Genomic DNA, 22,974 nt, shown 5'->3' with positions numbered 1-22,974 from the left:
GGGCTCGGCCCCTCAGACCCCCAGGCACAGAGGTCCCCACAGCCCCTTTGCAGGGGGGGTGGGATCCCAGCGTGGGAGCCCAGTGTGGCAGGGAGGGGGGCTCTGCATCTCAATTAAGGTACGATTTTCCACGCCATGCCACACGGCTGCCGTGGAGGGTGCAGAGCCCTCACTGCCATGGGCACACTGTAATGCCTTTTTGTTTCTTTTTTTTTGTTTGTTTGTTTTTTTTTGTTTTGGTTTTTTTTTTTTTTTTCTTTTTTTTTTTTCCCCTACCTTCCTCCCCTCCATAGTTTGTGCCATTTATGAGTCATGTATGGTACCAATAAAATGACTTTTCGGTTTGAAGCTGTCCTGATCACTTATATCTGAGCATGGGACCAGGCTGACTCAGGCAAGGCAGAGCGGGGTCCCCTCATGTCCCTGATGTCCTGACAGGGGGTGTGGGCACAGGGCTCACTGTGCTCCCCGGATGATGCTGGCCTGCCTCTGCCTGCTTGTTCCTATGCAGGCCACAGCTGGCTCCCTGCCATGCCATGGAGAGAGAAATCCCAGCAAGGGTAAGTACAGGGTTGCTGGGAAATGGCCCAGTCCCCAGTGCAGAGCAAACAAGCAGCTCGACGCCTCCCTGGACACCAAGGTGACGGGCATGTTTTCTGGGGAGCAGTGGGGGCGTGTAATCCTGCCTGGGAACGGGGCAGGAGCGGCTGAGCGGCATGGAGGTTTCCCGGGACAGGAGCAAAGGAGGGACGGGACCACTAGAGGGCCAGCCTCCATGGGGACTCTGCCAATGTCCTTCCAGAAGCTGGGGGCCCTGTGCCAGCATTATTAGGGATATGAGGGAAAACCGTGCTGGTAAAACAGGGCTGATGCAGCAGAGGGTGAGAGCACGATGGGCCTGTGTCTTCAGAGTAGGGGCAGGGGTTGGGTTGACATCTGCAGTGAGGGATGTCACCAGGCTATCCTTTCCCCTGACAGGGCTGAGGTTGGGGAGGCTGCAGGATACAGCTGCTGTGGTAGGAGCTCATGGGTGGGCAGGTGAGGGCAGGGTGGCCCTGGTGAGCCCATGGTGTGGCACCAGAGCTGAGGCATCAATACCCTTGTTTGACATGCCCCGAGCTCTGGCAGGCTCAGTGGGATGCCCTGGGCAGGAAGGGAGCAGATCCTGCCACCTGTGAGGGATCCAGCACATGCAACCAAGAGCTGCTGGAGGGCCCCAAGGCAACACTTCGGGGTTGAGGTCTGACCTGGAAAGCCCAAGGGTACCTGTGAAGGCCCCAGACCTCCTCCACGTCAGCTCCAATGCTGTGAGAAACTCACTAGTTGTTGCTTTTTTCCCCCCTCTCTTTTGTTGGGATAAATCTGTGTCCTCTGCTGCCCTGTCCCAGTGCCAGTGCTGTGCCAGAGGGTCCCACATGACACTCTGGCACCCAGCATGGGCCAGACCAGGAAGAAAACCTAAAGCAGGGCTGCCCTCCTCCCTGTGCCACCTTCACCTGAGGTCACGGAGTGCATGCCTTCTTGTGCCAAGGACAGTTAAGCAGTAACTGGGAGGTGGTGATGAGCAAGCCCTGCGTGCTGGTGGTGCCAGGGATCCCACCATGCAAAGGTCATTCAGGTGCAGCTCACCCAGAGTCCCTGCTGGGCCCTGTCCAAAAGCCTGTGGTATCCCATGCAGGGACACAGGGCACGGGCTAAGGACCATGCTGGGGGCTCCAGCTACTCCGGGGCAGGAGGTGGGGGGGTGCAGGGCACAGCTGAGGGCGGCACAGGGGCAAGGTGGGCAGTGAGGGTGGGTTCCGGGCAAGGGTGCTGTGGCAGGGTGGGCTGCCGGAGAGGCCAGCAGTGTCTCTGGCAGTGTGGGATGAGTCCTGGTTCTCTTAGACAAGGAGGGAGCATCTCCAGGCAGAGGGCCTGAGAGCGGCAGGCTTTCCCATGGGGGACAGGGCAGGGGCCGGGGGCTCTGGGGGGAGATGGAGGATGTCGGGGAGGGCTGGGGCCAGGAGCAGGGGTGCCCCCCCTGTGGAGGAGGAGTGCCAAGGTGCAGCGGGGAGGGCTGGGGCGGAGGGCTCCCCCTTGCCAGAGGAGGGGGCCGGGGTGGCCGCCCACCCCGGACAGACCCCGGCGGGCCGGGGCGGAAGGGGCGGCTCTGCCCGGCCCTTCCCGCACCTCCCCGGGCCGCCCGCGCCGCGGGCTCGGTGCGGAGCCGTGCCGAGCTGGGGAGCTCCGCCTGCCGGGACGTGACCCCCGGGGCACCTGCCCGCGTCCACAGGGTGCGTCCGCGGCACCTCCGCGCTCCTGCCCCCGGCTGCGGCTCCCGGAGCTCCGGCGGCGGCGCGGGGGATGGAGCCACGCGGCGTGGGAAAGCTGCGCGGGGGAGGGGATGGAGCCTTGGAGAAAACAGGCTGTCAGTGGGCCCCTGAGGCTGTTCCCCGCTTGGGGGGACGAGGACGCATGTGAAAAATGCCGGGTTTGCCGCAATGCCCCATTTCGGAAGGTTTTTAGATGCAAAACCTGCTTCTGTTGCTACAGCTGGTTTTGTGTTGAAACTGCCAACGGCTCAACGCACCCCATCCCGAAAAGATGGAGATGGTGTGGGGCGGGACGGGCGGGACAGCTGCCCTTGGGATCACCCCGGGCCGCCCAGCCCCTGGGTTGGGGCAGGAGGAAACCAGCGCGGGCAGGGGAGCTTAGCGGAGGGCGGGGAGAGGGACTCTTCCCGATGCCTGCGTCGGGACTCGTCTGTGATGACCCTGACCCCGGTGTAGATAGGCGGCCTGAGGTGGCCGGGTGCCAAGAACTGTAAGGGGTAGGGTGGGGCGATCCCGGCATCGCCGCCTGCCCCGGCAAACAGCTTGTCAGCAATCAGCGCTGAAACTTAAACAAACCACAAAGCTGGGCGCTGGCACGGTGCGGCCGGACCCTGCCGCAGCTGTGGGTGCAGAGAGGTGTCAGAGGACGGGGTGAGTGCTCTGAATCCGCTTCATCCCCCACAGCCCCCCGCTCCCTCGTGGGCACCTCCCGCCTGGCTTCCCACCCCGCTGCTCGCAGGACTCCCCATCCTTCCTCGGTGCTCTCCCGCAGCTCTTTCCTTCCGGGCAGGAGCGGGCAGGTGCCTGATTTTTTGTCTCTGCGTTTCCTGGTCGGAGGCAGGAGGCTGGGCAGGCTGGGTCGTCCCTTGCTCCGACGACACCGGCAGCTCCTCTCGGTGCCCAGGTGTCCACAGGAGCTGCTGCCATGGAGCTGGGGAACATCTCGGAGCCCACGTACGGCCCTGGCCCCGAGGCGCCTGGGAGCAGCACGCCGGGAGTGGTGACAATGGCACACGGCTTCCTGCGGCTGGTGCAGCCCAACCCCCTGCCCACAGGTGGGTGCATGGCGGCGGGGGCTATCAGGGCTGGGGGCTGCAGGGGGCTGCAGGGTCCCCGTTAAATGTGAGCCTTCCTGCAGTGGTGACTGTCCTTTCAGCACTGAAACCCTGGGGTACCGGGTAAAGAGGGATATGGCTGCCGTAATCAGGAGTGGGATCCCAAGGATTGTCAGCTGTGTCCTGCTCAGGTCCCATAGCGACTGTGAGGCTATCTTAGCTGGGCCCCAGGTCAGGTGTTATTGTTAATGCCACCTTGCAGAATCCTGCCCCATCCTCCCTCCAGGTATCTTAATCCTAGGCCCCCAAAATGTGCAGAGCAAACCCCACTCTGCCTGCAGGTCTTTGCCTGCCTTGCAGCCCTCTGTGCTTGCTGGCCATCAAGAGCAGTGTGTCCCAGTGCCAGTGGCAGCACTGTGTGCTCTCCCTGCTTGCCAGCACTTGCCCTTGTTCCTGTCACTGTCACAGCTCTGTCCCGATGCAGCTGCAGGTTGGCACAGGTGATACCAGGACCCTGCAGCTGCCCGATACTCATGGGGCAAGTGCTGCCCAGCTGGAGGGAAATGCCACTCTGGCTGCTGCTACTTGTGCTTCCTCCTGCACTGACTTCAACCCTTGCTCATCATCAATGTGTTAGCAAAGGTGTGGCTGATACATGTGGCTTTGTGGACCTGTGTCACACAGACACCGCGGTACATGTGCCCAGTGTGCCACCAAGGCTTGTAATGAGGGCATGGGGCACAGGCAGGGAGAGCCCTGGGAATGAAAGAGCTGCATGGCAGTGGGCCCAGTGCTCATTCCTCACTGCAGTGCTGTTGGGCATATCTGTAGGGCTGGGCTGCAGGAGGGCAGCCCCAGGGTGGTGTCCCTTATGCCCACTGTGGTGAGGAACCCCCTTGTTCTGTGGACCCCTGAGAGCCTGGGGCTGGCAGTACTTTTCCTGGGTGCAAAAAGGCTGCATGATGTGATGGCTGGGAAGGGCAGCTGCAAGGGAGAAAAATGCCGTACTCAGAGCTGGTCTGAGCTGCATCCTCGGGCTGGGAGTGCCTCTCTGGGGGAGCAGGGTCTGGGGCCCTCTTGTGGAGCCCCACAGGGCCCAGCACTTGTTCACAGCCCTCTGTGCTTCTTGTCTCTCAGAGCTGATTAATTTTGAGCAGTCCCAGAGCGACTTCAGCCGGGAGGACATCCATGAGGTGAGCAGACAGCTGGGGTGGGGAGCTGGCAGACCGCCGTGGGCTGGGGGATGCTGGTGGGTGCTGCTCTGAGGCTGAGCCCTGGTCGCCAGGCAGCAGCAAGGGGACATGTTCTGCTCCCTGGGGGGACCCATTTCGTCTGTTTGGGTCTGGAGAGGGTGCACAGAGCTGAGGAGCCTTCAGGGGCACCAGTGTTATGCTGCCTCTCCTTTTTCCTCTCCCAGCTGCTGCTCTATGAACTGGGTTTCCTCATCTGCGTGGCCATTGGAGTCCTCTTCATCATCCTGGTGCCACTGGTGGGATGCTGCTTCTGCTGCTGCCGCTGCTGTGGGAACTGCGGGGGCCGCATGTACCAGCGGCAGGGCCGGCGGATGCGCTGCCGGCGCCGGGCGCTCTGCGCCTCCGTGCTGCTGGTCTCCGCCTTCCTCCTGTGAGTGCGCTGGCCGGGAGGCTCCGGATGGAACCCAGGGGTGCCTGGAAATGCCGGCGCTTGCTGGCCGGGCCAGGAAACTGCCATTGTTCATTAGTAGATCCCGGCACGGCGGGACAAAGGAGAGGAAGTGGCAGCAGTGGGGAGCTGGCCCCGGGGGGCTGCGCACTGGCACCGTGCAGACCATTCCCAACAGTTTCCCTGTGGTGTTCCGGGTCCCCCGTGCCGCAGTTTCCTGTGTCCCTCCTCTGGTTCCCCAGTGCAGGGCACTTGCTGGGATGCACTGGAAGCAGAGGTCACTGGTGTGCTCCAGACCCTGCAGGCTGGGGTCTGTGTGGGTGGATTTGGAGGGTGTTGGGGGGGAGCATTGGGACTGATCTCCCCACGTGCTGACCCTGCCACCCTTCCCTTCTAGGGCTGGCAGTGTCTGCGCCCTCATCAGCAACACCCGCTTCTCCCAGGCTGTGAAGGGCACCTTCCCCAATGTGAACAACACTCTGAAAGACGTCCACACCTACCTGGCCTCCATCCCTCAGGCACGCATGGTCCCCTTGCCACATCTTGGGGGCAAAAGGGGCCAGGCGGGAGGAACAGCCCAAATAGTCCCCTGGGGAAGGGCAACAGAGGGGCTGGCAGCAGAGAAAGGTCCCCACTGTTACTGACACCACATCTCTGTCCCTACAGCAAGTCAATTTTATCATCAACAGGAGTGACGTCCCACTGGACTACGCCAACCGCAGCCTCCAGGGTGAGAGTGTGCGACGGGAGGGGCTGGGGAATCCCCATGGCCCTGTGGCGAGCTGCTCCAGGGTTGGGGGTTCTGGAGCAGTGGGGGTGTTGTGTGAGTTTATCTTTCTGCCCTCTGGGTGGTTGCTGATCCTGTGGGCCACTGGGCTGGTTCCTATGGGGATGTCTAAAGAGACTGGGTCTGGAGGCTCTTCCAAGCTCCAGCTCTGCTCCAGTTGCTGCTTTTCCCCATTCAGGCTCCTCTCTGTTAAGGGTGATGCAGGTGGTGGGAGGGTGGGGATATCCCCATTGCCCCTCACCTGGGGGGTGAGGGAGGGGTGCTGGTGGTATCAGTGTTTTCACCAGCTTTCCTGAAAGTCCCAGGACCTTGCAGGGATCCTGTCATTGACACCACCTCTCCCACCTCTGCAGACATTGGGCCCAACCTGGGCAGTATGATCACCTCACGCATCAGGAGCAGCATGGATGGGGCTCTGGGATCTCTCCAGAGCCTCTTGCAAGGTACTGGCCCCACCCCTGGGAGGCTGCCAAGGGACTCAGGGGAATGCTGGAGCCAAGAGATGGGGTAGGCACGTATTTGGGTAAGGCTCCCTTGGAGTTGGGACCCTTTGGCCTCCCAACCACATCTTGGGGCAAGTGCCATGACTTTGGGCATGCCCCTATGTTGCATTTTTTCATGGGTTCCTGAGGTTCAGCTGGGTGAGAACGAGGCCCTGCCACACTGGCAGGATGAGGCCCTGAGCTCCCCGCTGTCTCCCCAGGGATGGAGATGCTGAAGGACACCTTTGGCAGCATCGCCATCAGTCGCTCAGAGCTTGAGCAGCTGCAGAGCAACTACAGCCAGCGGCAGGCCAGCCTGTGGGACAGGCTCAACCACACCCTGCAGAACTGTGGCCCCCCCTGCAGCCACGTGTCCCTGGACGGGCTTGCCTTCACCACCAACTTCAGCACGGTGAGGAGGGGCAGGGTGCAGGTGAGGGGCCCCAGCAGCCCCTGCCCAGCCCCCACAGCTCCCTCACCCCAGGCTCTTTCCTGCAGATCCCAGGTGTGGAGCAGCAGCTGAAGGCACTGCATGAGGTCTCTGACTCAAATATAGAGACTGATTTAGAGGAGGTAAGACTTGTCCCCTTCACCCAGGCACAAAGCTAGGTGCTCCTGCAACTGCTGGGGCTGTGCTGATGGGGAGTGGGTTGGGAAGAGCTCTGTCAGCAGTTCAGTGTGTGACATGGAGGGAAGGGCTGGCCAGAGGTCTGCTCGCTGTCCCAACCATCCCTGCACAGTGGTAGGGTGGACTGGGTTCTGTGGGGAGCCTGGCTGTCCTGTGCTATAGGATCTGGGGACAAGGGGATGTGCTGCTCAGCCCTGGATTGCAGGCAGGGATGTGAGTTTCTTGCTGTGCTCCCCTGGATGCAGGTTAACAGAACGCTGGGCACGATCCCTGACAAGGTGCAAGAGCAGTCCCAGGAAGTGGTGGCAAGTAAGCAGGGCTTTGTGTGCTGTCTTGTCCCTCTTCTAAGGTTCCCTCCTCCCTTCTCAAGCCATTCTTTCCTGGAGGCCTTCCCTACAGACCTGGCTGTCCCCAGGTGCCATCATGCCAATGTCATCCTTGTCCATGACTGCCCCTTCCCTGTCCTCTCTGAGTCCTTGCTGCCCTGCAGGACTTGGGCAGCAGCTCACAATGTCGGTGTGTCCCTTGCAGAGAGCCAGGACCAGCTGGGCCTCATCAGGCAGAAGATCAGAAGCTTGCAGGAAGAGTTGCCACTCCTGGACGTGGAGGAGAAAGTTGGGGCCTTTATAAACGATGCCACATTGGTGCTGGAAGAGTACAGGGAGCCGACCATCGCCTGGGATGGGCTCAGGTGGGCGAGGGGCTGCGGCCCTGGCTCCACCATCTGGAGAGTTTTAAGGCTCCTGCTCCTGCAGTTGCTGGATGGTGGGTGCAGGGTAGTCAGAGCTGTGCCTTGCAGGCACACATGCCCCTTCCTTGCTGTGGTTTCTGGGACCTTTTTTCCTCCCCATGAAGGCAGCCAGTGGACTGTAGGGTGCAGCTCAGGGTTCCAGGTTCTGCTGCCTGACTCCTGCCTTTTGTTTGATCCCCAGGCTGATCGTGTGTGCCCTCCTGTGCTGCACGGTGCTGCTGGTGGTGCTCTGCAACGTTTTTGGGCTGCTGCTGGGGCCACTGGGGCTGAAGGAAGGTGTTCTGCCCACACAGCGCAGCAGCCTCTCCGATGCTGGCGGGAACTTCTTCATGGCGTGAGGCTCAGTTGGCTGCCAAGGCCGTGTGTGGGAGCGCAGGGATGGGTGGGCAGGGCTGGCCTGGGAATGTCCAGCTCCTAAATCAGCGTATTACTGCAGCTTAATGGCCTGCCCCGTGGCCACTCGCCGTGCAGGTGGTGAATTGAAGGTCAAACATGGTGAGAGGCATTCGAGGGAACCTGTTTGCCCCGAGGGCTGGCAGTGTGTGCGTGGGTCCCACAGCTCTGCGGGGGAGTGCTGGCTTGCAAAGCCGTGGGAAGCTTTTCTGGAATCCAGGCTGCAGGGCAGAGCCTGGTCATGCTCTGGAGTCTGAAGGCAGAACAGGGACGAGCTTGTGGGAAGGGGGGTGTTCCCACAGCTGTGGGGGTGAGGGGTGTGCAGCCCCTGGGCTCTGCTGGGGCAATGCCAGCATCAGTGCTGGGCCACAGGGCTGCTGATACTGATGGCATTTCTGTCCTGGCAGAGGGGTTGGCTTCAGTTTCATCTTCTCCTGGCTGCTCATGCTGGTGGTGATGATCATCTTCGTGTTGGGGGGGAACATTTACATGTTCCTCTGTGCGTCCTGGCACAACCAGCAGCTCCTCCAGGTAAGCTTGCTGTGGGGAAACAGCCCTGCCTGAAGATACTGCTGCCTAAATGAGGACTGCTGGTGGAGCAGAGGCAGCACTAGCCATTTAGGATGCTCTTCCAAGGTGTCCTGCCCTGCCCTATGTCTAGTTTCTGCATCTCTTTCCTTGCTCTTAGCTCTTGGACACCCCTGGCATGATCCCTAACTTCAATCTCTCCGAGCTGCTGGGCCTGAAGAGTGACACGGCAAACTTCTCAGAGATATACAGGTGGGCCCCAGCCCTGACACTGTCTTTGGTCAGGGTAGAGCTACTCAATACCCTCAGATGCTCTCCAGGAGCAGGGCAGCTTGTCCTACCTTCCCAGGCTGTGGGTAGGCACTGATTGCAGGGAAGGAGCAAGGTGCAACCTACCTGCACAGGTGAGGACATGCTCCTGGGAGGGCTTGGTCCTCGTCTGCCCTGTTCTCTACCCCATGCCCCCATCCTGCAGGCAGTGCCAGCAAGATGCATCCCTGTGGCAAACTCTGCACTTGGAACAGAGCGTGTCCCTGGATGAGCTCTTGAATATCAGCAAGGTGAGCGTGGGGGTGCCAGGGTCTGGAGGGCAGAGATCCAGACCAAGGGCTGAGGGGACAGTGAGGGGCCAGCACATGTCCCATCATGGCCCCCTTTTCTCTGGCAGTACACAGGAGACATCTACACAGCTTTTGAGAAGGTGAACATCACCCTAGGCCCCATCTCCCTGCTCAGCCAGAGCCAGAAAGACCTGCTGCTGAGTGCCAGTCAGGCCGGACAGCCCCCCAACTTCACCCTCACCCTGGAGCAGGTGTGCTGGGTGTAGCCTGGTCTTGAGAACTGGGGGGATTGCATGTGGGTTGAAGAGGTCTACTGCTTTCTCCTTTTTGCTGCTGTGGGAGTCCTCTGCCATCTGTGTAACCTGTTAGAGTAACAAGGCACATCCTCTGCCCAGGAGGCCCTGGCTCCACTCTGCCCCACAAAGAAGGGGTATAAGGGGTAAAGCTCCCCTTGTGAACCCCATTCTTCATTCTCATGGCTCTGTCTCTGCCTTTTCCAGTTGGATAAGAATGTGACCCAGGGAAGCCTCCTGGATCTGGCTGCAGAGTTGGAGAAGCTGGCAAAAGAAGTGAGAGACTATGACACCCCAGGGCCATAGCCACCCTGTCCCCAAAGCCACTGGTTTGCAGGGCTCCTCTGTGCCTGCCTGGGGGGGCAGGGGAGGCCCTTTACTCTTGCCCAGCTCTTTTCCTCAGCCTGGCTCATCAGCTGGCTGTGGTGAGGCACAGAGCTGGGCACAGCTGATTGTGGCTCTTCCAGGACACAGATGTGAAGAAGGACCTGGAAGATGATGCTCACAGACTGAGGGAGCTGGAAAAAGAGATGCAGGCAAGCTTCTCTGGGCCACTGGTGAGTGATGCTGGAGGATGTCCTGGGGATGCTGGGTTGGGCTTCCTTAGAGCTTAGAGCCTGCTGGCAGGGTCTTGTCTGAGCTGTGGGGTCTGCACCTCTGACCTGTCTTCTCTCTGTGCCCAGCAAAGTCTGAAGGAGAATATCCACTCAGTGCAGAGAGGAGCTGCCCAGGTAGAGGTAAGCTGCACAAGGGGAGTGCATGCTGGTCCCAGGCACCCTGCAAAGCACCCTTGAGGTCCTGCAGTGGAGGTGGTGGGGCTGACCTGCAGTCTAGGGGGCTGCTGTGGGACTCTTCATGTGCTGCAGGGGCTGTTCATGGGGTAGAGGGAGGGAGGCCATGGCCCCTGCCAGGTGCAGGCTCCCTCCACCTGAGGTACTTGGCACTACCAGCATGTGACTGCTGGGAATGTGACAGCTCCAAGAGGCTTTGTCCCAGGGATTGCTGCTGTGCAGGGTTGAAGTGCAGACCCCACTTAGATCACACTGCTGAGAGCACCTTTCACCTCAGGGACAGACAACAGCTGCACTGGACAAAGTCAACAAAACCCAGGAGTTCCTGGAGAGGGAGATGCCAAACATCATCAAGAACGTGAGCTTGCCTTGCCCTGCTGCCAGGTCACATGGACCAGACCCCCTCACCAAGACCTCCCTCTATACAGGGAAGCCAAACCTTGTCTGGCTGCTCATCCTGCTCGCCTTCCCTGGCTGTCTCCTGCACCCCTGGGTGTTCCCTTCCCTTCCCTAGCAAGGGACTGGTGTGGGGTGAAGCATTCAGCCCTATTACTGCTGGGCTGAGGTGGTCTGAAAGGCCTGATCGTGACATGGAGGGGACATGGGGCATGGTGCAACATCTCCACTCTGTGCTTTCCCCTCCAGGAGACATGGGCCTTCCTGGAGCATCTGTTGGATTTCTTCGAAACCTACATTTTATGGGCCAAGAGCAGGGTGAGCTGAGCCTTCCTCAGTGAGGTGGAGAGAAGGGGAGAATGAGCTGCAGGGCTTGGTGGATGCTGACACGTGCTGTCCCCACCATGTCTCCAGGTGACAGAAGATGTGGCACGTTGCAAGCCCATAGCTCAGTCCTTGGATAATGTGGAGGTCATTGGCTGTGACTATATCATGGACTCTGTGGTGAGTGGGACAGCGGTGTGTAGAGTGACACACGTGTGTGGGGTGGCAGTGAGGTCTTCTTGTCCTCCTCATGCACTGGAAGAGGGATGCAGGGAAGGATCAGGAATGCACAGGAGGCAGTTCTCAGCTTCTGCCAGCAAACTGCTGTGGCTAAGAGGAAAGGCCAGGCTCTGAGAAGGAATGGATGGTCATTGGGGAGCAAAAGAGATGCTCCCAGTCGCTCTTTGGACCCACTGATTCTTCCTCCACCCTATGCAGAATGCCTTCTGGTTCAGCCTGGGCTGGTGCACCTTCTTCCTGCTGCCCAGCATCATCCTGGCTGTCAGACTTGCCAAGTTTTACCGCCGCATGGATATTGCCGATGTGTACAGGTGAGGAGCAGCCCCACCCCCTGTGACTACACTGGGTCTGCACTACAGGGTCCCCCTGCCACCTGTCTTTCATGTCCTGTGGGGCTCATGCTAAAGTAACGTGGGCTGGGAGAACCTGAGAGGCGGCTTGGGGCCCTCAGCATCTGAGCATGGGGATGTTCTGGAGCTTTTCTCTGCCAGCTCTGAACCTCCCATTTGGGCAAAGGTGCATCCCCTTTGGAGGAAGGAGCATGGCAGGGCTGTATAGCCCCAGCCTGGCTCGAGTCCAGCACCTGGCTCGCTCTGTTTTGCACCATTTTTGTGCTGGAGCACTGGCATGGGAGCGCACCTGGATGCTGTGCAGGATGCAGTGTGCTGCATGCTTGGTGGCATTGCCACAAGGGTGCAGTGCTTGCTCACATCCTGGGGCTGCCCCCCAGCCCTCTGGGGCACTCTGCCTGGCAGCTCCACCACCAGCACAGCCACTGATCCCTGAGGGCAGTGAGCAGTTTCTAGTTGGATTCCCAACTCCTGAGGTACAAATCGTGGCCCTGTGGTGCAGCTGCTGTGCTGGGGGTTCCTCAGCTCCTGCCACCCCTCTGAGCTGGCTGGAGACACGGGCTCAGCTGCCCAGGAACCTCAGGGAGCTGAAGCTGAGGCACAGGCAGATGGGTGCTGCTGAGCCACTGAGCCTGGGGCCCTGCTCTGTCTGCCTGGGGAAGGAGCACTGATGCTCTGGGGGCCTGTAAGAGCCCAGGTCTCTGTACAGATCAGGCAGCCAGGGTGGAGGGGACCACAGCATCTTGCTCTCCTTTTGTGACCCATGGGAGATTTTGTCCCACAAAGGCTGGGTTGTCCACAAGGCATCTTCTTGCCCCACTAACACTGTCCTCACTTTTTTCTCCCCTCTAGGAATGAAGACTTTGAGATGTAAGCTACTTACACTGCCAGGTCCCTGTGTGGGGTGGGGGCAGCCCCTGTAGTACAGAGGGGTCAGGGGACAGAGGGGGGGGGAGTGGAGACCAGAGAGAGTGCAGACCAATGAGTGTGCTGGTACCAGGGCATGGCTGTGAAGGTGGGATTTTCGTAGTGCATGCAGTTGTGGTGTTCCCTATCACCTTCCCACACTCCTAAGTCTGGAGGTGCTGCTGGTCCCGGTCTCCCAAGCTGGTGGGTTTGGGAAAGCTGTCTCCATATCCTGTTTCCTGTGGGGCTGGGTGGTAGGAGTGGGATGATACTTGACCATTCCAGTGCATCTTGAGCTGTCCCTTGCTCCCCTCTGTGGCTGGGGGTGACACATGTGATCTTGGTTTTGCAGGCCACCAACATTCAACTCCTACAAAATCCCCAGGCCTTCTACAAGGCATTAGCCCCCGTCACCTGTAGATGGAGGACGAAATGGACAGAACCCCTCACTTAACTATTTATTTTTGCAGGGAGCCTACCTCTTTCCAAGGCTGTAATTTTTGGTGTCAAACAATAAATGGTGTGTTTGTGTGCACTGTGGGATGTGACTGTGCTCCTCAGGTCCAGCAGTGATGGAATTGCACAGGGCTAGGGGCTGGAGGGTTCCCCACTGCTGGCACAAGCTGAGGCTGTGCCTGGGACCACAGGGCCCTTTCTGGTGTTCCCAAGTGTGCTCTGCCCAGCCTATGGGTCAATACAGGATCACTGCTCAGCGTCACCATGACCAGGTGATGTTCCCCTCACTGGGCAGCCCTTTGCACCTCTGACTGGGTGAGTGCCAGGTCCCTCCCTGGGACAAGGCACACAAAGAGCCTCCTGTCCATGAAGTGCCACCCCAAGCTGTCCCCAGCACAGCACTTCCCTCTGGCAACCTTAGTATGTCTCATCTGTGGATTTCCAGTGAGTTTATGGGGTGCCTGCAGCCCACGCCTCCTTCCCTCTGCAAGATATGGTGGCATCAGTATTTCTGTGCCCACCCCTGCACACCCCATGCTCTGCACAGAAGGAGCTGCATGCACAGATAAACCAAGGGTGCCTTGGTTTAGAGCCTGGGGGCGAGTTCAGGTATTGCTTTGTGCTGCTCCTTGGTGCAAGCGCAGGGACCATCCCCAAAGCCGTGTCAGGCACAGGGGATATACGTGAGCAGCTTGACTCACTTCCTTTGTTGCAAAGTCCAAGTTTCTCTGGAGCTGAGTGAGAGGGCCAGGCCAGCCAGCTCCCCCCTCCACTACGTGCATTTCTTTTTATTGCTTTTTCCACTTGCCTTCAGATCTAATTGCTAGTTTTTCCTTTGGGCTTTATCTGAAGCTGCACCATCCTTACCTCCTGCTGTCTCCCCCAGCAGAGTCTCACCGCAGAGAGAGCCCTGCGCTCGCCTATCAGTCAGCTGAATCTGTCCTTCAGATTGGGTTGGCCCCTGCTTCCCCCAGGGATGTCCACCCTCCTGGTTGCTGGAGTGAGGTATCCAGCAACCCCTTGGAAAACATTCAGCTCTGTTTTGTCTCATTTCCCTCTGCCCTGGACCCTCAGCCTCCATAATTCTGACTACTTCCTGTTTGTCTAGGGCCCATATGTGGAGGCTTCTACCCCCAAGCCTCAGGCTGTCCCTACTGCATCATGCTCCCCACTTCCTCTTCCCTTGCTGTGCCTTGGGGATGCTAGCTCACAGGACTGCTGCTGGCTTCAGCTTCTGCTTGCTGGCTTTGTGGGCATTGCTTCTTCCCTGCTCTGCTTTCTCCACAGCCAGTGCTGGAAGGCAGAGCTTGACCCTCATTCACTGTGTCACTGTGGCCACCTGCACCCAAACGCATCCCTGGCAATGCAGGTGTCCTCCCCAAACCACTGCGCAGCCTTTGCCAAGGCGTGGGGCTTACTCTCAGCAGCTCCCCATTCAGTGCAGCTCCAGGCCAGTGTTCCAATCCCTGGAGCCATGGCTCTAAGAGGTGCTGGGGTCCATCATCCTCCTCCCAAGCAGACCAGCATCAGGCAAGGCCAGCAGCGGCCTGGAGAGGAGGCAAGGACAACCCATTAAAAATGTCCACAGTGGATGCCACCAGCTCTCCTTTCAGGCCACGCTCCCTCTGCTTACGTGCATGGCAGCTGTCAGAGTGAGAGGGAAACTCACAGTGCCCCATGGCCAAAGCACAAGGCCCCCCACCAAGGAAGGGCTCATCAATAACCAGACAGACTCTAGGGAACCATTGCAGCAGTTCCTCTTCCTCTTTGCCAGGCCTTGTTCCACCACAGGGACTTTCCACAGCCAAGCCCTTCTCTGGGGGAGACCCTGCCACATCTGTACAGTGGTTTCACAAACAACAATCTATCTAACGGCAGCTCTGACGGTGCCTGGCAGCAGGATTTTGCTGGGCCAGCCAGGTGCCCTCTGTTGCTAGTTTTCCTAAAGAATAGACAATTTGAAGATCTTGAGGAAAAAATCCTCCCTTCCTCAACTCTCTGTTGGGCCCAGCCACAGCTGTGCATGGCCTGGGTGGCCCTTCCCTGTGGCACACATGCTCCAGCCTGCCTGTGCAGACTCCTGCTAGTACCACAGAGGGAATGGGCTTATCTGGGCATGCCCCCTGAGCCCAGCTGTACCAGTTGTGAGCCATGCTGGGCAGCACCAGAGAGACGAGCCTGGCCCCTTTTCACCAGAGGCAAAACCAGACTGCCCTCCTCCTGAGGGTGTGTACTGTCATAACATCCACCACCACCTCAGCAGTGCTTTAGGAACCTTTATTTTTAAAAGGAGACTGTCTCCCACGCTTAAGACCACTCTCAAGAGGATTAATGCAGGTGAATCTCCTGCAGCCGAACAAGGCAACAGACAGCTCCTTTACACCACAGCCCAGAATGCAGGGGCAAAGCCACAGCCAGGGTCTCCCTCCCTGGGTGGAGGGAGCCAGGCACCGGGCACCTAGAGAGGCTGGAACTTGGATCTTCCTGCACAAACTGCTCTCAAGTTACATTGATTTTGCAAACAGAGGCACAATATGAGCCAGACAACCCTGACAAAGCCCCTTTGTATGCAAAGGGCAAAGGTAGAGGAGATGGGAACAGAGGGCTCGGGTGTCCTGCAGCATAATCTAAGCTTCCACAAAGGAAAGGCAGGGCCAGCCCCAAGCTCACACAGGCTGCTGCAAGCTTCTCAGATCAGAAGAGAGTTTGGGTACTGTCTGGGGCAGAGAGATAAGGGAATTAGGCTGCTCTTTTCAGCTAAGTAGCTGCAATCAGTCACAGCTACAGGACTGATCCCAGAGGAATTGTGGCGAGACAAGCGTGGAGTGCTGCATCTGCCAGCGTGTGTGCTAGGACCCCCAGCACCATGGAGCTGGGCCACACTGGCATTTAGCATCTGACTGAGCCCAAAGCAGCAGGACTCAATGACTCAGCTGCAAGAAACATGCCCCATTTCTCACAGGCAGAGCTTGGAGGTACCCAACTCACTGAGCAGAGAATGAGGGGGAAAGCCTGTGTATCCCTGCCTACCACTCCACCACCAGTACTAGAGGATCAGGGAAGTACAAGTAGAGTTAAAAAGGAGCCAAACAAACTGAAAACAAAGTGCTTTGGGCATGGAGCAGTTCTGTAGTCCTCTAGTGCAGCCAGCGTTTTCATCTGCAAATGCACCTGGCATTTGCTCCTGCACTGGCACACACACAATTGCACTTGATAGGAATAACCAGAAAGCCTGCCCTGGCTCAGAGGAGACCCCCCAACCCCAGCCACCCAACAGGCTCTTTGAGATGCTGCTGCAGGGATGCTTCAGAAAGGAGCAGACTTCCATACTGCCAGCACAGGTAGGATTTCCCTTCCTTGCGCACCCAGGGCTTGGGATGACACTGTCCTTCCTCCTTTCATACACTGTCATCCTGTAGCAGTGCTGAGGGTGAGGAAGTCCTTACCATGGATGGCTGAGGAACATCATCAGCCACTGCTTTTGAGGGGATTTTGTGCTCTCGGGGTGGGGTGGGAGGGGGGAAGGTGCTGCTCTGCAGGGCGTCTGAGTACATCTCATCCTGGACACTGGGACGCTGCACAACCCTTTGCAGCAGTGGCTTAAGCAAGCCCACAGTCAGCTGGTTCCCCTCGCTGGAGAAAGGCACTGGGTCTTCCTGGGAATGAGGGAGGTGCTGCAGGACCACGGTGAGGATGTCTGAGGCAGAGAGCTCAGGGGGGCACAGCGGCCACAGCCTGTCCTGGTAAGGGTCCAGCTCCCGGTGCTGGGCAAACTCAGCCAGCAGTGTGATGAATATCTCCTTGTTGAGCAAGGGGCTGAGTTTGGAGAACTTCTCTGCCACCTCCACCACCCGCTGCCACTGCTTCATACGGATGAGAAGGTGCAGTGCTTGCAGCACGGCCTTAGGCCTCTTGCTGCAGAGCAGCAGCTCCAGCTCCATCTCCTCATCTGCCTCACCGTGTTTGTTCTTTCGGGCCAGCACTCCCAGTGCTCTCTTGTACAGTGGCACTCGGCCCTCTGGGCCCTCCTTGCTGCTGTAGGACCATGAGCTGCTAACGTACTGCTGGGTCAGCTCCACAAAGCTAGGCAACCACTTGGGTTTGAACCTCAGGAAGGAGGCACAAATGAGCTCAAAGAGTGGGGCCATCCCATTCTGACCCACCTCCTCCAGCTGTGGCTGACACAGGACCTTCTTCCATACCTCTGGGGTGGCCCTGGCTACCAAGAGGCCATCTCCATTCTGCTGCAGCTGCAGGCAGCTCCTTGTGGCCTTCCAGGCAGCCTTTGGGAAGGAGGCAAAGACAGAGTTCAGATAGGCCAAGTTGTCCTTGTCCATGTCAGACTGCAGAATGCGGCTGACCTCCTGCTCCACCAGCTCCTTGCAGTAGCTTTCTACCTCACTTTCTGGGGCACACACCACGCAAGCCTTGAGGAGCTCCAGGCTCATGTAGCTCTGCAGCTCCAGGCTCATTGTGCTCAACAGTTTGGCATAAGTGTCTTGTAGGCCTCGGGCTGGCTTCTGCTTCTGGTGGAGGGTGTGCTGCAGGATGGCAGCGAGGACCACAGGAGCCTGGAACGTACCACCTTTCTTCAACTTCTCCACCGTCAGCTTGGAGCTGCTGAGGCTCCTCCTCTGGTAATATCTGCAGGCCTCCTCAAACACCATCTCCACCAGGCACGGCTCAGGCCTGCTGCTATCCTCAGGTTTGGAAAAGCTAAAGCTGTAGATGCCAGTCTGACTGAGGAGCTGGATACTGTCCTCCTCTCCCTGGGACTCCAGGAAATGCACCTCCTTCATGCTCAGGACTTCCTTTTCTACAAGCCTTCCACTGTTCTGGTCGACAAGGTACAGTACTCCAGCCAGCACACAGGCCAAGATGCCGCCAAAGGTCTTCAGCTGGACAGCACTCCCTTGGGCCAAGGGGCCGCCCTCCAGGTCAAAGATATGCCTCTGTGTCCCATCTGGCTCCACGATACTCACAGAACCCTTTGTGCTCACCAGCAGCAGACCCCCACTGCTGGACACAGAGGAGGTGTGAATGTCCAGAGGCGCAAAACATGAGAGGAGGCCCACAGAACCCAGCAGAAGCTTCCTGAAGTCTGATTCGCTGCTGGAGTGCAGCACTTTGCTATGGACGAAGCCTGCAGAGGGGGCTGTGATGGTGAACTCTGCCTTGTCTGGATGCCAGATGAGGAGGAATTTGGAAGTGGTGGCAAAGTCAGCAGCAGCAGGCACTAGGAAGACGTGCTGGGGAGAGGCCAGCACCTGGTACTCGGGGCTGTTGTGCAGGACTATCCTCACAGTGCCCAGCCGCACGCCTTGCTCCCCCAGCTCCAAAGCACGGGCACAGACACAGAACCTGAAGGCACACTTGCTCGTGTCCGAGTGAGCACCCAGCGGCGGCCTCTCCTCACACCACACCAGGCTGGCTCCCTGGCTGCACACAGAGACGACTCGTGCCCGGGCACCCTGGCAGAGCTCCAGTGTCTGCAGCAGCTGCCAGCCCACGGCCACCACAAAGTGCCAGACCTCGGTCCGGCCGTGTTCCCACACCACGGCCAGAACCCAGGAGCCCAGCAGCACAGGGTTCTGCAGGAAGAGCAGTCCCGCAAGGGCCGGCTGAGGCGGCTGCCAGCTCCTCTCCAGGTCGGCTCCAGCGATGCTGTGGCGCTGGAAGGCCACCACGCGCGACAGGGTGGGCGGCCGGCTCTTCTGCAGGAGCAGGAGATGCTGCCCGTCGGGGCTGGACTGGACGCGGCTGGGCTCTTCCCCGCGGCACAGCAACTCCCGCAGCCAGTGGCCTCGGCTGAAGTCACTCAAGTCGGAGATCTGCCGCAGCTTCATCCTGTCAGCGACAGCGTGCACCAGGGCGGGCCGGGGCACGGAGCCACAGCCGCCGCTCAGTTCCCTCCCGGAGCCACAGCCGCACCCTCCTCCCCGGCACCCTGCTCCCTCGGCTCTCTAGGAGAGCCCCACCGACCCCTCGGGCACCTCCCCCCCGCGGCGCCCCGGTTCCGCGGCAGCAGCTCCCGAACACCGGCCGCACCCGGAGCTCCCCGCACACCCAGCGCCGCCCGAGAGACTTCGCGCTGCCCCGGGCACACGCCGGGTCCTCCTCCCGCCGGGACCCACCTGCCGCGGCGGCGACTGCCGACCGGGACCGGGGCCGGGGCCGGGCCCGGGCCGGTGGCAGCTCCGCTCAGCGCTGCGCAGTCACGGGGCCGCGGGTTTCCGGGCGGAGCCGCTCCGCGCCGCCGCGGGCCGTCCCGCTCCTACTTCCGCCGCCGGTGCGGGCTGGGCCGTGGGGCCGCGTCCCGAGGGCGACCCGCGGGTCCCCGCAGACGGCGGGGCCATTGGTTACCGGGGTGCGTGCGCGTATGCGTGTGTGTCAGCGCCCGCGGGGCGAGCCGACCCCGGCCGGCCCGGGGAGGAGCCTGCCCCGCCCGCCCCGCCTGCGGGAGCCGCGGCCGCGCGAGGAACCGGCGGGCGCAGGCGCGGCGCCTGCGCGGTGTGCGGGGAGCGGCTGCCCGCAGGTGAGTGCGGGAGCGGCGGGGGGACGCGGGACCCGCCCGCGGGGCCGGGCGCGCCCCCGCTGCCCCTCCGCCGCCGGGGCCTCCGCCGCACGGAGGGCTCCGCGGGGCGGACGCGCTCCCCGCCGCGAGGGGCCTCGCCGGGTAGCGGCACCCCGTGCCAGGGCCGCTCGCTGCCCACCCCGGTCAGCAGCGGGAGCGGCCGCACGCGGCCCGTGCGGCGGGAGGCGCCGCTCGCCTCCCGCCGGTGACTCCGCGGTGCCCCGGTGCGTGCCCCGGGTGCCGGCCCGAGGAGGCCGCGGGGCCTGCCGCAGCCCTGCCCTTCGGCTGCTCGTGGGCCGCGCCGTCCCCCGGCTGGCTTGGCTCGAAATAACTCCTAAGAAAAGAAAGAGCGTTCGCTGATCGTTCCAGTTACCTGGTTTACCTCACCCTTCTCCTAACACTTGTATGGGCAAAGCAAAGGGGAGCAGCAAGCAGTGGTAAAGCAGTGGGAGCGTGCAGTGTTTATTATGCTGAAGGCAGAGGCACTTGCTGCATGAGCAAGCTGCGGCCGCGGTCAAACCCTGTTGCGTATGTCGCTGTAACAAAGTTTGCTCCTCAGCAGAGACTGATCTGAATGTATGATGAGAGCCGATTAGAGTGAGCAGGTGGGTGAAACATGCAAAGCGATTAGATAATTTGAATCATTGCGATGCGTGGTGATTGCAGTTCACCAGCTGTTTGAACTCTAGTAAGAAGTGTGACAAAAATGCATAAGAGGAATGTTGAGGGGAGGAAAAGGACAGCAGTTTGGCTTTGCGGTAGTAATAGGTTGATCCACTGTATCATTTATGGCACTTCTGCTGTGTGCAAAGAGATACCGTGGGCAGGGTATATACAGTGTAAAAATGTTAAACAGTTATTGAATGCTGGCATGCACAAAAGGAAAAGTGAGGCTTTAATGAGCTGCTGGGCTAAGCATTCATCTGCTCCCTCCCCCTGCTGACACACTAGGCAGCCATTCAGACCTCCGTTAGGAGGGGAAGGGTCAGCCTCTGCTCCTCAGAGTTGCTGAGTTGCTATATTCTGGGTTCCTATCTTTGAGGGTTTTTTGTTTTTATTTTTTTTTTTTTTTTGTTGTTGTTGTTTTGAACTTACACCTTTTCATATTTGCTTTTTAACTCCTGAGTACTTGTGCTGTCGATGGTCTGTATCTCAAAAATGTTACTCTGCAGCTCCACCTTTCTCATCTTGGCATGACTGCTGTGCAGCTTCTTAGAACATAACAGTTACCTGAGAAGTCAGAGCCGAGGTCATGCAGCTGCACTGTATTCAGCACAGGCCTTGGATCCACACCATCAGCTGAAGCCATGGGAAAAGGGCAGGGGAAGGTTACAGGGAGAGTGTTTTTCTTCAGAAGGAAGGCATCTGAAAAAGTCTGCGAGTGACATGAGCTTTTAAGTGGGAGTGTAAAGGCAGTGCAGGATATTTCATTATAAACTATGTGGGATGGGTTCTAAAGGGCTCGAAAAGTGAAAACCCAAAGTCATTTTCTGACATGAGAGAGCTGGTCATGGTAGCCAGGAATACTGAGAGAAAGTGGTGAAATGAAAAAGTTACCTTGTATGAAAAAGGTGTGAACAGGTGCTGGTGGAAGTATGCAGAGCTTCTCTAGATGGACGTGACAGGAAGAAGTGTAGCTAGTTGGTGGTGTGAAGTTGATGGATTGGGTGTTATTTTAACTGGACAGATAGAAATTAAATGCAATTATGGATGAAGTGTTAAAATTGTAGCTCAAATGTTACTCTTTTATATCATTGCTAAAGCAGGTGCAATGGGAGGTGGCATGTGGCTGTATTTGCATTAGGAAGCTGCTTTTCCTATTTTGCAAGGGGGAAAAATAGGTCAAAAGTGATGTAACTTCAGATTGTACTATGTAGAAGCACATACACTGCTCTGAGTGGGATGGAAGGAATTTCTAGTAAAAATGTATATACTGTGACTGCTGGGGTTGTTGCTTTGTAATGCAGAAAAAGAAGTAGGATCTCTATGGGGTATTTGTCATCAGCATGCCCTCAGAATATGTTTCTTATTACATACTGCATGAAGGCACCTGGAAATTCTGCAGCATGGATCCAAAGCTTGTATGCTGTGTTACTGTTTCCCTTGGTGGGTTCAGCATCTTGCAGTTGCAGAGGAAAGCACAGTTTGAGCAGTTTTTATTCCAATGGACAATACACAAATGAAGTTGTAAACGATGGAATATAAAAGCAGTATGGATGTACTTGCACAATCTGTAACTGCAAGAGTTTGTGGAGAATAGGCTGCAAAAGGGCTTATGGCAGAAATTTGGCCATGATGGTTGCTAAAGCCTTGACAAAATCTAGCCCTGTGTGTTCTTGCTGTCTTTGTTTTCGATAGTGGTCTGCTGGGCTGCTGATGGGTGGTCCTGGGGGTTTTAACAGAGGAGCTGGAACCGTGTCCAGGCACTCCCTGTGCACTGGGATTCATAAATTGTTGTGCTGGGTGCAGGTTGTCTGTTGCTTCCAGCAATGGATGAGCACTGGGACCTGTGTTGTAACTGCATCACATGGATTAAGTGCAAGTTTTTCTTGGTACTTCACTGAGGAATTCAATGAGTACTTAGCTTGTAACACATTGCTTTAGAAGTTATGTGTTAACTTCTAGACAGGGGTTTATCCCTGCCTCTTGCATGATGGAGGCAGTTTTTGAACAACTTTCCTTTAGTCTTGAGTGCTGTACCTGCAGAACACCTTGCAAGGCAAAGCGTGATCACACTGAGTCCCAGGTGTGTACACTCTGGGAGGGAAGAGGCAACTGCTGCCTTTGAAAAGTTTGAACAAGTGAGTCCAATCTTGTAGCTCTGGGAAGTCAAGGGACATTGGATTCTAAAAGCAGAAGTATCTCAGTTCTTACTCAGAGTCTTTATAAATCTGATTGAAGTTCAGGGCTTTGACATTAACAAACAAATACAGATCACATCATTTGCACAGCCTTTTCCAGGTAGTGGATAAATGGTTTGCCAAGCGAGTCCTATGTGAAAATACAATTCTGTGTCGTCTGTATTCTTTTTGTCTAGCCAAGAAGTGTTACAGTATATTTTGTGAGGGGTCCACACTGAAAAAGATGCACTTATTCCTGTTTGGTTGCACGTGGGGGTTGTGTACCTGGATTTATAATCTTGAAAACTTTCAGGTTGTTAGCCAAGGCAATTGAATGCCAAGTGCTGTGCTTGATGGTCTGCATGCAAGATTACACAAGTTAGAGGTTTTGGATCCTGATGTCATTATGGTGTAGATGTGCATTAGTGTTATCCTCTTGACAGTATTTTTGCTATTACAAGACTGTCTATAGAATTCTAATGTGTCTGTACGGGAGGTGAGTGACAATGTGGAGCATTGTGTAGCCGTTTTCAGTGTGCACAAGTCTGAGTAAATCTCAGACTCAAAATACCAGGTTCATTTTCCCTGTGGCTACTCTAACAAAAAGCTAACAGAGCTGTGTTCATTGGAATGTCATATGTTTGCTTGGAATCTCTGTTATGAGTTC

The 22,974-nt window shown here is 57.8% G+C and overlaps 2 protein-coding genes across 4 annotated transcripts; one reads left to right on the top strand and one right to left on the bottom strand.

Moving 5' to 3' along the window:
• The first annotated feature begins 1,969 nt into the window (after nucleotides 1-1,969).
• LOC134554681 (prominin-1-A-like) lies at nucleotides 1,970-15,454 on the top strand. 3 transcript variants are annotated; one of them, XM_063405469.1, is made up of 25 exons: nucleotides 1,970-2,273; nucleotides 3,154-3,367; nucleotides 4,505-4,560; nucleotides 4,785-4,990; nucleotides 5,406-5,526; nucleotides 5,675-5,738; nucleotides 6,149-6,238; nucleotides 6,499-6,689; nucleotides 6,776-6,850; nucleotides 7,151-7,214; nucleotides 7,437-7,596; nucleotides 7,838-7,990; nucleotides 8,457-8,580; nucleotides 8,738-8,829; nucleotides 9,053-9,137; nucleotides 9,245-9,388; nucleotides 9,638-9,706; nucleotides 9,898-9,987; nucleotides 10,114-10,167; nucleotides 10,499-10,579; nucleotides 10,867-10,935; nucleotides 11,032-11,121; nucleotides 11,380-11,492; nucleotides 12,384-12,401; nucleotides 12,790-15,454. In XM_063405469.1, the coding sequence occupies exons 1-25, from the start codon at nucleotides 1,974-1,976 to the stop codon at nucleotides 12,839-12,841; spliced, it is 2,775 nt and encodes a 924-aa protein (XP_063261539.1). In that variant the 5' UTR covers nucleotides 1,970-1,973; the 3' UTR covers nucleotides 12,842-15,454. The 3 variants fall into 3 exon arrangements, with proteins under 3 accessions (XP_063261539.1, XP_063261541.1, XP_063261540.1); XM_063405471.1 differs by lacking the exon at nucleotides 1,970-2,273 and adding an exon at nucleotides 2,803-2,963 and having other exon boundaries at nucleotides 3,150-3,367; XM_063405470.1 differs by lacking the exon at nucleotides 1,970-2,273 and adding an exon at nucleotides 2,826-2,963.
• Nucleotides 15,157-19,394, bottom strand: HPS6 (HPS6 biogenesis of lysosomal organelles complex 2 subunit 3). Its single transcript, XM_063405472.1, has 2 exons — nucleotides 19,028-19,394; nucleotides 15,157-18,740 (listed from the first exon to the last, which is right to left on the bottom strand). Exon 2 carries the CDS (start codon nucleotides 18,737-18,739, stop codon nucleotides 16,292-16,294), a length of 2,448 nt encoding a protein of 815 aa, XP_063261542.1. The 5' UTR covers nucleotide 18,740; nucleotides 19,028-19,394; the 3' UTR covers nucleotides 15,157-16,291.
• Between the last annotated feature and the right edge of the window lie 3,580 nt (nucleotides 19,395-22,974).

The sequence above is a fragment of the Prinia subflava genome, chromosome 9 (genome assembly GCF_021018805.1).
Source record: "Prinia subflava isolate CZ2003 ecotype Zambia chromosome 9, Cam_Psub_1.2, whole genome shotgun sequence".
NCBI classification, from domain to species: Eukaryota; Metazoa; Chordata; class Aves; order Passeriformes; family Cisticolidae; genus Prinia; species Prinia subflava.
This window is presented reverse-complemented; position numbering and strand designations above follow the sequence as displayed.